This window comes from Eleginops maclovinus, chromosome 4, assembly GCF_036324505.1.
Source record: "Eleginops maclovinus isolate JMC-PN-2008 ecotype Puerto Natales chromosome 4, JC_Emac_rtc_rv5, whole genome shotgun sequence".
Lineage (NCBI taxonomy): Eukaryota > Metazoa > Chordata > Actinopteri > Perciformes > Eleginopidae > Eleginops > Eleginops maclovinus.
Window position 1 is genome coordinate 31,918,249 of NC_086352.1, and position 13,698 is coordinate 31,931,946.

The following is a 13,698-nucleotide window of genomic DNA, read 5'->3' on the forward strand; positions in this document are numbered from 1 at the left end:
AAGAGGATTTGAGGGCTCGGCCATTGTGACTAAAACTCTGTCTCGGTTTGTCTCTCGTTCAGAGAATTAGGATGACATTGCCAAAATGCAAATGAAGGAAAGGATGTTTTCCTGAGGCCTTTAGTCGTACACACCCACACACATGATGGCTGTATGGGACCAGAGTAAAAATGTAAATGATTTTGTTTCAAAATGGTGTGTGTACTGTATCCCCCAAAAAGAACAATAGTTTAACTTGTTTCTGCCGTTTTCGGTCCAATATGATGTCAGTCATGTTGGTTGATTGGTGAGATGTAATAAGTGGATTTCTAAAATGAATCATTTACATTGCTGTTTACTGAAAATGTATACTTGTGTACTTTACTAATTAGTCCGTTTCTGCCCAACACCGCCTGTTAATTGCAGAGATGACCTCTTGTTGCTGTAAATTTTGACTGTTGATTGGGGTCAAAAATGATGATGTCTATAAAAACAAAATAGGGTCAGAAGATGTTTTCGATTTTTTTTTTTCATCATTAAATCATCTTCCTGACAACCAAACCAAAAACCTGTAATTTTAGCCAATATAACTTTAATGAAATTAGGAAAGTGTTAGAGCTCTTGACATTTTTCAGCATGCAAACAGCTACTTTTAATTAGTTATAATTAGTTGTTAGTTAACGCTGAAAAATAATTGCGTGTTCTCAACTTCAGGAAATGTGTAATAAGGATTTACAATCCGGACTGAAACATGTTGCAACTTGAAGTTAGGAACTGAGATAAAACAAACGCTGGAAGATCAGTTCTAAGGTCAGTTAACAGCAGCCATGGGAAATGCTAATCCAGAGATTTAAATCTGTGATGCTTTAACCACAAATGTCCTAGAGCAGATTTGTTCTCTTTTGAAAAATGTGAATGTATGCACGAAAGCAGCATGATCATTATAGTTCCACTATGCATGACTCCCTAACAGCTATAAAGGACTGGATGTCAGATAACTTCCCTTAAACTTGACTCTGATAAAACGAACAGCCTCATTATAGGCCCTGAGAGCTTTTCTGATGAGATACTGTGGTGTAATGGTGCCTTAGAAGCGAATGTTAAGTGAACTTGAACACACCTAGAAGTTTCTTTGACCAAAGTATGGAGTTTTAGTGGCCTGATACGTTTCTACCAACTAAGAAATATTGCTCATATCAAAGTTGTATTACCATCTCAGTTTCTCAAAAGAAAATGGTCCTTGCTGTACCCAAAATAAAAGTTTAAATATCAATTATTCTCTAGGAGTAGTTTGTGCACTTACAATACAATTTGAAATATGTTCACAATGAAATTTGAAGAAACTATATGGTGGCTGTTTGTAATTGATTTACACATAGAGTAAATCCTCTAAAATGTGGTCTTTGACATAAGGGTTTTCCATCCAAAATACAAATTATTCCGATGTATACTATAAGAGGCATTTGAAAAACTGATCTCAAAGGTCACCTATTATGCAAAATGCACTTTTTGATGTCTTTTATACATAAATATGTCTCCCCGGTGTGTAAGGAGACTCACAAAGTATCAGAAATACAACCCTCTCTCTTTTCCTCCTTACCTTCATCTCTAAAAACGGAAGAACAACGGAGCTGATCCAGATTTGCTATGGTCATGAGTGACATAATGACTAAAATGTGGGCTGGCTTTACTTTGAACTCCGGGCAACGTCCCACACACAACCCAACCTATCGATCCCCATATACAGTTGGCGAGCTGAATCCCCTTCCCAGCTGTGTGTCTGTGTATTCAGCATGATGTCTGCAAGAGGGACTTAGAGTAAAGTTGTTACATATATACAGTGGGGAGAACAAGTATTTGATACACTGCCGATTTGGCAAGTTTTCCCACTTACAAAGCATGTAGAAGTCTGTAATTTTTATCATAGGTACTCTTCAACTGTGAGAGACGGAATCTAAAACAAAAGTCCAGAAAATCCCATTGTATGATTTTTAAATAATTAATTTACATTTTATTGCATGACATAAGTATTTGATACATCCGAAAAACAGAACTTAATATCTGGTGCAGGAACCTTTGTTTGCAATTACAGAGATCAGATGTTTAATGTAGTTCTCGACCAGGTTTACACACACTGCAGCAGGGATTTTGGCCCACTCCTCCATACAGATCTTCTCCAGATCCTTCAGGTTTCGGGGCTGTCACTGGGAAATACGGACTTTCAGCTCCCTCCAAAGATTTTCTATTGGGTTCAGGTCTGGAGACTGGCTAGGCCACTCCAGGATCTTGAGATGCTTCTTACGGAGCCACTCCTTAGTTGCCCTGGCTGTGTGTTTTGGGTCGTTGTCATGCTGGAAGACCCAGCCACGAGCCATCTTCAATGCTCTTACTGACGGAAGGAGGTTGTTGGCCAAGATCTCGCGATACATGGCCCCATCAATCCTCCCCTCAATACGGTGCAGTCATCCTGTCCCCTTTGCAGAAAAGCATCCCCAAAGAATGATGTGTCCGGCTCCATGCTTCACGGTTGGGATGGTGTTCTTGGGGTTGTACTCATCCTTGTTCTTCCTCCAAACACGGCGAGTGGAGGTTAGACCAAAAAGCTCTATTTTTGTCTCATCAGACCACATGACCTTCTCCCATTCCTCCTCTGGATCATCCAGATGGTCATTGGCAAACGGGCCAGGACATGCACTGGCTTGAGCAGGAGGACCTTGCGTGCGCTGCAGGATTTTAATCCATGACGGCGTAGTGTGTTACTAATGGTTTTCTTTGAGAGTGTGGTCCCAGCTCTCTTCAGGTCATTGACCAGGTCCTGCCATGTAGTTTTGGGCTGATCCCTCACCTTCCTCATGATCATTGATGCCCCACAAGGTGAGATCTTGCATGGAGCCCCAGACCGAGGGAGATTGACCGTCATCTTGAACTTCATCCATTTTCTAATAAATGCGCCAACAGTTGTTGTGTTCTCACCAAGCTGCTTGCCTATTGTCCTGTAGCCCACCCCAGCCTTGTGCAGGTCTACAATTTTATCCCTTATGTCCTTACACAGCTATCTGGTCTTGGCCATTGTGGAGAGTTTGGAGTCTGTTAGATTGAGTGTGTGGACAGGTGTCTTTTATACAGGTAACGAGTTCAAACAGGTGCAGTTGATACAGGTAATGAGTGGAGAGCAGGAGGGCTTCTTAAAGAAACATTAACAGGTCTGTGAGAGCCGGAATTCTTACTGGTTGGTAGGTGACCAAATACTTATGTCATGCAATAAAATGCAAATTAATTACTTAAAAATCATACGATGGGATTTTCTGGATTTTTGTTTTAGATTCCGTCTCTCACAGTCCAAGTGTACATATGATAAAAATTACAGACCTCTACATGCTTTGTAAGTGGGAAAACCTGCAAGATCGGCAGTGTATCAAATACTTGTTCTCCCCACTGTATACTATATAGCCAGCAGCCACTCAGTTCCATTTAAAGCTACAGACCCAGAATCAGCAGTTCAGGAGCAGGGCTGAAATAGAGGGAATGAGGCATGTTGCAACGGGTGATCTGTTCGGTATTTTGAGCGACCTCATCGTTTGAACTATAGACTATTCATTGCCAGACATACACTTGCATACAGACACACACACACAAACATACACAAACACACACACACACACACACACACACACACACACACACACACACACACACACACACACACACACACACACACACACACACACACACACACACACACAAACACACACATTAGCACAGTAATATGTTATTTTCATTTCTACTGTTATTTAATTTCTACCACCTCTACTCTTGTCTTTACATCATACATTAGCATTCTACTAACATTTGTGTTTGTCTGCTCGTGTAACTGTTTATCCAGGCGGTACAAAAACATCTCCCGTGTTTCGTTTGCACAATCTATTGTACTTGGGTAATGTGATTTCTAACCGTGTGGGTGTTCATGTGTTTTCTTTCAATGTTGGACGACAGATGCAGAGAAATTGTCAAGGCAGAAAAGAAACACTCCGAGAATTGAGATTCTACACAACACCAATGTGATGTGTGTGTGTGTGTTTGTGCATGCATATGATTTTGTGTGGTTTTGCAGCATACATGGGGCTAAAACTCATAATATCGTGTGAAGCATTTGAAGTGTAAATAATAATAACCAATGAGAAAGTCACATATTCGGAGCAGAGGAATTACCCTGGAGAAATAACATGTTTCTCTGAGCTGTGCCTAAAGTCGGGATGGAGGCAGTGTGCGCAATATGTATATTTTGTAATTGCAGACAGGTGTATTGAGTGGGGGGATTTTTTGTTTTGCGAAAAGAATGCAAGGGGTTTGTATTAGATTTATACACAGCTATCAAAGGGGAGAAAATGGAAGGAGGGATGTTGAGAATCAGATAAATTAGAGAAAATGATTTGCAGTAGAGCCTGGAAGATAAAACCCAACACAAAGGTTGAAAAACGGCTGGTGCTCATTATTTTCTGGCTTAATTCTGCATTTCTCTTTTTCTTCTCTACCACATAGGCGGCTCATTGCATGCTTAGATATTTCATCTTTCATTCAACCGTCTTAAACACCATTGATTTTCTTTTTGTTTATAAAGAAGCAAGAATTTCTTAATGGATGCTTCCTATTGTGTTTCAATATGTCTTTTTCAACACTGTTAAATGTAAAGTTACTGGCTTCATAAAAAGTGTAATATACATCAACATACAATTTAACCATATCCTGGTAAGATATATATATATATATATATATATATATATATAACAGAACTGATGGGATGTAGTATTGTGTGTCCCTTAAAGGTAATCATTTTATATTTCTAGATATCTCAAGAAAAAGACTGCAGTGAGGAGTTTGCGATTGTGAGTTTAATTACAAGAAAAACCAAGCTCATCCAATACTATGTCTTTGTATTTTACTTTCAGTTTCACAGTTATTACATAACATTTCTCCGTTCACTTAAATCTGTTCATTGGAAAATATGTCTTTGTTTAGATTATATAATCATACTATAATGCTTAGGTTTTGTGTTTTGTATCCATCATCAAAGATATTAACTTGGTTACTTTTACTGTTCAACATATTTCACTTACAAGATTCCTCCATTTAGAGTTTATTAAGTTGTATTTTTTTTCTGTAAAGTTTATTGAGGCTTGTTTATTTATTGCTAATCTTATTACTAGGAATTAAGTAAGAAGTTTGTAGCAGTGGGTTTTTATTTGGAGAATACTAATAATACTATATACTTAATAATATTTCCAAACAAGCAATTTAAGCCGTACATGACCAAAGTATGAGAACATACTTCCTTATAAGGAAGGTAATATTGAGACAAGTTTAGCATCAAGAAAAACCAAGTAGTATATCAAAATGTATTTAAATATCAACTTTCCTGCCGATATGATAAACCCATTGGCAAACTATGCCAAACTGATGCAGAAACTTAAGCAGAAAGTATCTGAGAAAGCTTAGTGCATTGATTTTTAATGGTTATAAGGGTAATAACTTATTACCTTTTTGTCATTTATTTATATGCATTGAAGCTAACACCCTAAATGAGCTTTATTCTGCAGAGCCTCGGAGGTGTTATGGGTTCAATTTAACAATTAGTCGTCCATATTATTAAACTGTGCACACAAATAACTAATCCAATGCCCACGATCTTATAATTAGGTTGGCCTTAGACACCTGCTTTTAGATTCTGTTTCTCGCGCAGCTCAAACTAATTTTATGGCAAAAAAACAAGGAAGCCACAAGGCCACAGCGTAATGAAAACACACAGCTGGGTTGACAAGGCTTTCAATCTCCGGCTTTTATTCCGCATTCCAGCACCGAGATTGGTCCATAAACATCATAGAGAGCATAAAAGCCCCATTTTGTGGTATGTCAAAGGTATGCACTCAGAACACACACACACACACACACACACACACACACACACACACACACACACACACACACACACACACACACACACACACACACACACACACACACACACACACACACACACACACACACACACACACACACACTTTCAAGTATGTTGAGCTTAGCCTCCCTCACCTGTACTGATGTTCTAAACTGTACCCACATAGGGTTATTATGTCCTTGAGTTTATTAGCTGTAGCCACCAAACAGCAGCAGGAATGATTCATTTTCTCCAAATTAATATTCGAATGTTGTGCAATTTGACACCTTTTGCACATCAGTAGTACCTTACCTAATTTGAAATCATTGGGCGTCACCAAAGAAGGACCAGTTAGGATCCATTCGTAGATGACATTCTGTACGGAGAGATAGACGGATAAGCAGTATCATAACTATTTTTATTCACTATCAGTTGTAACTAAGCAGTCGTCCATTTGGTCAAATTTTCAATCAGTGTGACTAATATCGGGTGGGCACATTGAACCTGCGAGACATCCACACTTTAGAAACTGCAGCTTCTTTGCAGCAACATCCATTATTAGAAGGCCACAACTTCATCTTCTAGCAGTATTTACTTTAGCACTGTAGCAATACAAGGAATTCTACACGGTCTGAACGATTTGGTGAACAATATTGTGATTAATGTGGACTATACAGGAAATTGAAATATAATACCCAATTGGCATCATGTGTATACTGCATAGTTACCCAAAGGAAAATCCACGGGTCACTTTAACCCTTCTCTTGCGTTCGGTCATACCCCCCCTTCCCATACCATTTTCGGTCAAAATTGACCATTGTGTTTTGCACAGTGATATCTCTGGATCCCCTTATATAATTGTGATGATTGAAATCTCATTTGAACAGTCAAAGCAAGTAGAATCAAGGGGTTGCAGACAGAATGACACAATGGGTCAATTTCACGTTAGAATTTTTCAGTAAGTTCAAAGATAGTGCTTACTGTACATTACTATATATTGTAAAAATGCTTGCCATGTAGGCTGTGTTCACTGGAGATGGAAATGCTTTAGTTAATGTTGTACCTGAGATCATTCCTGTTCCAATAATGTATGGAATGTATTGATTTGATACAAGCAAGCCAGTGCGGTGGGCCCATCAAGTTCAGCATTCACTGTGTGTGTGTGTGTGTGTGTGTGTGTGTGTGTGTGTGTGTGTGTGTGTGTGTGTGTGTGTGTGTGTGTGTGTGTGTGTGTGTGTGTGTGTGTGTGTGTGTGTGTGTGTGTGTGTGTGTGTGTGTGTGTGTGTGTGTGTGTGTGTGTGTAAATGTTTTCCATCTGCAGGATGAACATAATATACTGATACCCATTAATTTCCTATGGCGGTCAATTCTGAACGAAAACATCATAGGTGTGTCACTGTTGAATAAATCACTCAAAGTTCACTGCAAGTGCTGATCGTCAGAGGCCTAGTGTGGAGGAATACATAAGATCTTGAGGCAATTGGATGAAAAAAGAAATAAAAAATAGAGTCACTCGGTCAGATTTGACCCGAAACGCATGTGCTAATAAGCATCTATCTCCACTGGTCTCTGGCTTTGCTCTGCACAGTGTATAGTCATCTGACCAAACACGGAATAGTCTTTTCTGCCTAAACACAGACTGATAGGTTAATGAAGCAGTGTGTGCGTGCGTAATGATAAGACTGCACACAAAACGACTATGAAGTCACAGAATCACATCATTTTGCGTTTCATATCATGATTGCAATTAGATGTATCGTTCAGCCCTAAATCTGACTTTGTTTGTAATGATTTGGATCAAAGGGTACCAGTATGAGTCCACCTTTATCACTTAATTTGTTCCTCTGGTAGCCCACCACCTCAAGTGATTTTGGTTGTACCTTGTAACAAAACTATTTATCTTTACTCCTCTTCCCCGATTAGCATGTTCCTCACCGGATATTGTTCCCTTAAATCAGATTTCAATATAGTGATAGCTTCCATTTCACCCAAAAACTAATTTCATACCTTTTTTATTAATAAATTAAAGTGAGTGAGTAATTATAGTTATTTTATAATAGTCCAAACTCTCTGGAGTTGTTCTCTTGTCAAATGTTGGCTGCTTGAATTGAATGTTTTTTCTATATTCTGAATACAACCTGTCCATTTTTATTCATATAAGTACATAACAACATATGGCAGCAGATGGTAAGCATGAATGCATCTCTCATATCACATGTATCTGAAAACCTCCCAGACGTTAAATGAATAAAAAAAAAAAAAAAATGTCCCATCAGATTTAATGTGCAGTGCGTTTACCACATTTTAGATTAAGTATTTCTACACCTGTATTGGAAACTGTGTGCGCCTATAACAAAGGCTCCTTAATGGGAACATATAATGCTCATTTTCAGGTTTGTATTTGTGTATTCTGCCTCTGTGACATGTGTCCATGCTTTAATGTTCAAAAAGCTGTGCTGCAGCACCTCTTTTCACCCTCCGTCTGTAACCAGAGCCCAGTCTGCTCTGATTGGTTAGCTGGTCGGATCTGTTGTGATTGGCAACTGCTTACAAATATGTTGGAAATGCCCCGGCACTTACCATATCATGTAAAATGTGTTGAAGCACTGGTCAATGGAAGGTCGAGTTTTACATAGTGATGTCATTATGTTACAGGAGTAAACAAAGGAGTTCAGTGGAGGCTTTTCAGGCAGGGGTGTGGAGAGTGTGTGGAAGAGAAACTCACTCTGGAGGGAAATGTGGGATTTTTGGCTTTGCAGACAATTTGCATGCACAAAAACCAATACAACACACTACAGGAAAGGGAACACCTCAAAAACCATACAAGGACCTCAGCAAAGGCAGTTCTGCTATTCCTGGCATTACGACACATGCGGGCAGAGATAACAATGTAACCCTCAGTTCTTCACGATCCTTGTTTCTATAACGATAGTATTGCTGTATCTTTCTACACTTATACTTCAAACCCAGTTGGATGCAACTACATTGTACGTTTGAAATTTCAAAAGGGTTGTTAGCTTTGTATATAGAAATATCCCTTTCGCTTATTCAAAACCTCAGATCTGATATGAAGCAATTCTCTTTTTATTTCTTTGAATTGGTGAGCTGAATAGATCACATGTACAGCAAAGATCACCATACATGAAAGAACCTTAGAACAAGAGGGGATGGATTGAAAAAAAATAAGAATCTTTCAGAACAAGTGATTCGACAAATAAGTACTTGGATATGTGGAAATGCATAGAGAAGAGCTTCCAAGTGATGTAGAGATTCTCCCTTTGGTTTTGCCACTAATGAGAACATCTGCATGAGTGGAACAGATGGAGTGAGAGCGAGATACCCGAAGGGGAAGGCTGTCTGAGAGGAGAAAACAACCAGACTTAGAGAGTGCAGAAAAATAGTTGAAAGAATTCAGTAAGTGGTTCAAAAGAGGGGAGGGAGATTGGAATCAGAATAGAGCTTCAAGTAATTGTCGAAGAATACGAATTGCCAAGGCACTGCACAAAGAAACTCGAAGACGTCTTTTTTTCACTCACTAATTCATGTAATTTTGGCTTTTGATTTCCTCCTTTCCTCTAGGTGCCAATGCCCGGCTCAGTTCGAGGGGCCTGAGTGCCAGCAGAACAAGCACAGTTTCCATGGCAACGGCTATGCTTGGTTTCCTCCCATGATGCCTTGTTTTGAGAGCCACGTGTCGCTGGAGTTCATCACGGATGTGGCGGATGGACTGCTGCTGTACAGTGGTCCCTTAGCCCAGCTGCAAGCCTGGGACAATGAGGACTTCATGGCACTAGGTAGGAGACACCTCAAGCTTCAGAACCTAACATGTACAATCATTTTGAATGTAACGATCATCTGAAATTAACCACACCCTTCTTATCAGTGATCTGTCAGTATTAGAGAAATGTCTGGTTTCATATACAGTATTATCTTCTAGTATTCTGGGGAAAAGACTCTAGTTAATGTATTCATTAGATACATTTTTTTGTAGTTGTTATAAATGTATAATTATTTATTTTGGAATGATATTTATATTTCAGTTCTCACAGTGGCCAGCTCTATGCTGGGATCCATCATTTAAGGTTTTTTCCAGTAAAATTACTGGAAACCAGAGTACAAACAATGCAAAGCAAAACATCTGACACAATAAATAAACTACAATCCACAAACAAATATGTTTTAAGAGAAAGAAAATAAAGTAGGGCGCATACATGGAGGAAACAATTATCTTTATTACAAAGGTGTAATATTTAATATTATACCAGTCGTATACTTATTGGATTTCCAGTGCAAGTAATTGCTTTTTCTAGCAGCTACAGACAATTTTCCAATAGGTATATTTTTGGGGAATTTTGGGATATTGAATGCAGAACCCTTAAAAGACAAATTAAAGGTGTAGGTTTTTATGTATTTCATTAAACCAACCAACATTGCCTTAGATTGCGCTAAGCACAAGCAAAATGGCTTTTGTTAATAAATAAAATGGAGGGTGAGTAGATAAAGTGTAAGGTATGCTGCTCATAGTAGGCCTGTACTGTAGCCATAGTTGTATTGTACATCCAGTAAATCACTACTTTTACTAAGACGAGAATACGTATGATTATATTGAATTGACCTTTCGTTGTTAACAGTTGTGCATCCTAATTGTAGGGGCAAATGAGTTAGAGGAGTGAGAATTGTTTAGCCATGTATCTTCTCAGTCTCGAGAAACCACATTACAAACATTGCATACATTATATTTTTGTATTGCCTTTTACCATTACCTCACTATAAATCTTCTTCCTTCGACAATACTTGATTGAAGTCAAGCTGATTTGCCTCGGGCAGCCTTGACTTATTAAAGTTCAAGACCTTTATTAGGTGAGGTGAATAATGGAAAGATTTAGTGTGGCAGGATAAAGAAGAATGGGAAATAGAAGAGGTTTCATCTCTGCTCTGGAGCTCCTCTTCTTAAAGAAAAGTAGGATCCAGTTTAAAGTCAATTAACTTGATACTTCAGTTCACCTGCTAGGGTTGTGTGGCTGTATCTGAATAAAAAGGATGGCGACTAGAATACATGTCAAGGACCGCTCATATTTGAAATGGTGCTACTGTGCAGAATCAGTACATGAACATCGACAAGCTAATTTGTGCCGTTGACCAATAGCATGCTGTCTTGACAGATTGACCTTTGAGGGAAAGGAGAACTAGAGAGTTCAAAATGAAGTATGCTGTCATAGCTTAATTGGCTGTGCAGTACCATCTACTTTTATTTAACCACCTCTGTCAGAATAATAAACTGCTGCACACAATAGAAAAGGTTCGCAATGAACATGTTTTACTGTCATCAACAGCATTTCACTACCTAGCTATAGCTTTGGGAGTGAAGCCAACATGTCACCAAGCCTGAAGAGAATATATCTTGAGAATATAAAATAATAATTTGTATTAACTTTATTCATATGGAACCTTTCCAACACAACTTCAAAAGTGCTTTATCATGAAAGGCCAAAAATAATTAAAAACAATAAGAGAATAAAATTAATTTAAGATAAAAAAAAATTAAAATAATCCCAAAAAATTAAAATGCCAAAAAGCATAAATACAACTACTTAAAAGCAATTTTAAGAGTGTGTTTTTTAAGAGCATGATATAAAAGAAGAGTAAGACTTTGCCGCCTAGATCTCCTAAAGCAGCTTGGTCCAGAGTTTAATAGCCTTCTCTGCAAAGTCTCCATCACCTTTATGCATGTGTCTGGACCACGGGACAACAAGGACCAATGCATCAGAGGATCTGAGGGTGCAGGAAAGGATATTGCGATAAAAGATCTGACAAATATCTCCAGGCACAGCCTCTCAGGGCTTTGGGGGGAATAATATTTCAAATCCACATCTCATTTTCGTTCCCATATCAGTCAGACATTGGTATATTGTGTTATACATTTAGAAAGAATATGCACAAGTGTTTATCAACGTTAATTGAAGAATCTTGGGAGGAAATATAACTTATATTTGAGATCATCTGTGTGAAGAAGGAAAGACATTCTCTACATTTCTCAGAGGTGGCACTTATGATTGTGTATAATAATTTTGTTTTGGTACTTTCTGATGTGCCTGGACCTTCAGAAAAATAAATGACAGATAGGAAGAACACTGGGTGTTACAACCCAATATGATTTGCACGTTTTCATCAATAGGTTTGGCAGAAACAGAAATGTACAGTACAAATAAACAGACTGGAGAAATACGCTTCACTTCACCTCTCAAATTCCCTCTCAATTGTACTTATGCTGACATCTAACGATAGTTTGTAGCCAAAAATCCATTTTTTCCCGATTCAATTCCCAATCGGGAAAAAATTGCATTTTGATGTGTATTTCTACTATGAATGGATTTCAGTGAGAAAGATCTGTGTGTAAACTGAGCTTCGGCAAGTTTACATCTCTAGCTCTAAGGAATATTCAATCTTGTTCTTTTGTTGCTGTAGCAATATTGTTACAGTTTGAAGAAAATAAAACTTGTTGAAAGGGAGAACATGTTGTCTCGGTATATTTACCTTTTTAATCTAAGAGACTAACGTCTCCTTGTCTCTCTCGCTACTTCATTCCTTGCATTCGGTCTCTCCTGGGAGAGATGCTGGTTGTTCCATCACTGCCAAAGTAATGTGTGTGGGAGGCGAGGTCCGCCTGGAGATCCAGACAGGTTGTGTATTTGCGTGAGTGTGAGTGTGCGCGTGCATGCGTGTGCGTGTGTGTCCGTGCGTGTGTGTGTGTAATAAATGGGTTTGCAATAATTCTGAGTTATTCCTTTAGCTTGGTGTCTTTGTGCATCAGAAAGCCAGCCAGTGTGTGTTGTTTGATCCTAAGGAGTTAATGTGTTTGCGGCGTTCAGGTTGAGTTGTCACTGCGCAGAGTGTAATTAGAGTCAGGCTGTACAAATTTAGAGCTTTAATTAACTTGTTTCAAGGTTCACCTACTTTATGAAAAAAAAAATCCATCAGCCTAGACTATGCAGGAGCTTAATACAACTGTATTCAAGTTTGTGGATATCAAAGTATATCAGGCAGGGATACCCGAGGGAATTTCCCTACCAGTTTATAAACTATTGAGAACATCTGTGTTTCACTGATTCACTGTGAACGGATCAGGCCCTTCCTACATCCAGGACTTGGTTAAATCATAGGCTTGCACGTGCACTTTCCTCTGCATTGGCCAATTGTGACCCAGGTACTCATCAACAAAAACACACCTGTTTGCTTTAGAGTGGTGCAGTGGTTGTGTTATTTTGTAGGCCGACCCGGAGGTTAGCGTCACAGGGGTTCCCCTCGATAAAAAGCTGTGGGATTTCCCTGTTGGATATCTGTATATTGCAGAAAATTAGATTTGTGGCCAACACACGCTTCTGATGTATTTTTTCAGCAGTATAATCTCCACATATCAACCCCACGTTTTTGAAGGGCAAATGCAATTGGCTGAAGTAAAAAGCTAAGGTGATGCTATCCACAAACTACCTCACGTGGCTTATTTCAGGCTTTAAACCAAAAACACGTTCAAGAAACCATTGAATATCAATGATAAACCGAACCACAGTGGGGAAAACCTTGATTGAAAATACAGACAGAGAACATTAGGGAAGACAGGGATATATACAGGACTGATAGCAAAGATAGCTGGTAACAGGTGAAAAGAATCAGACAATCAAACAGGCAGTAAAACACATGGATACAGTAAAAACTGAACAAATACAACTGGAAATACAAAAAAACTATATCATGCCAAAACCAATACTGAAACATCAATATGAATCCAA

The 13,698-nt window shown here is 38.7% G+C and overlaps 1 protein-coding gene across 1 annotated transcript in view; it reads left to right on the forward strand.

Annotated features, from left to right (window-relative positions):
* The window catches only part of si:ch211-186j3.6 (neural-cadherin), a 357,101-nt gene that overhangs the window by 256,418 nt on the left and 86,985 nt on the right, over window positions 1-13,698 (forward strand). The window contains 1 exon segment of the mRNA XM_063881691.1: window positions 9,491-9,705. Within this exon segment, the coding sequence (XP_063737761.1) occupies window positions 9,491-9,705 (215 nt within the window).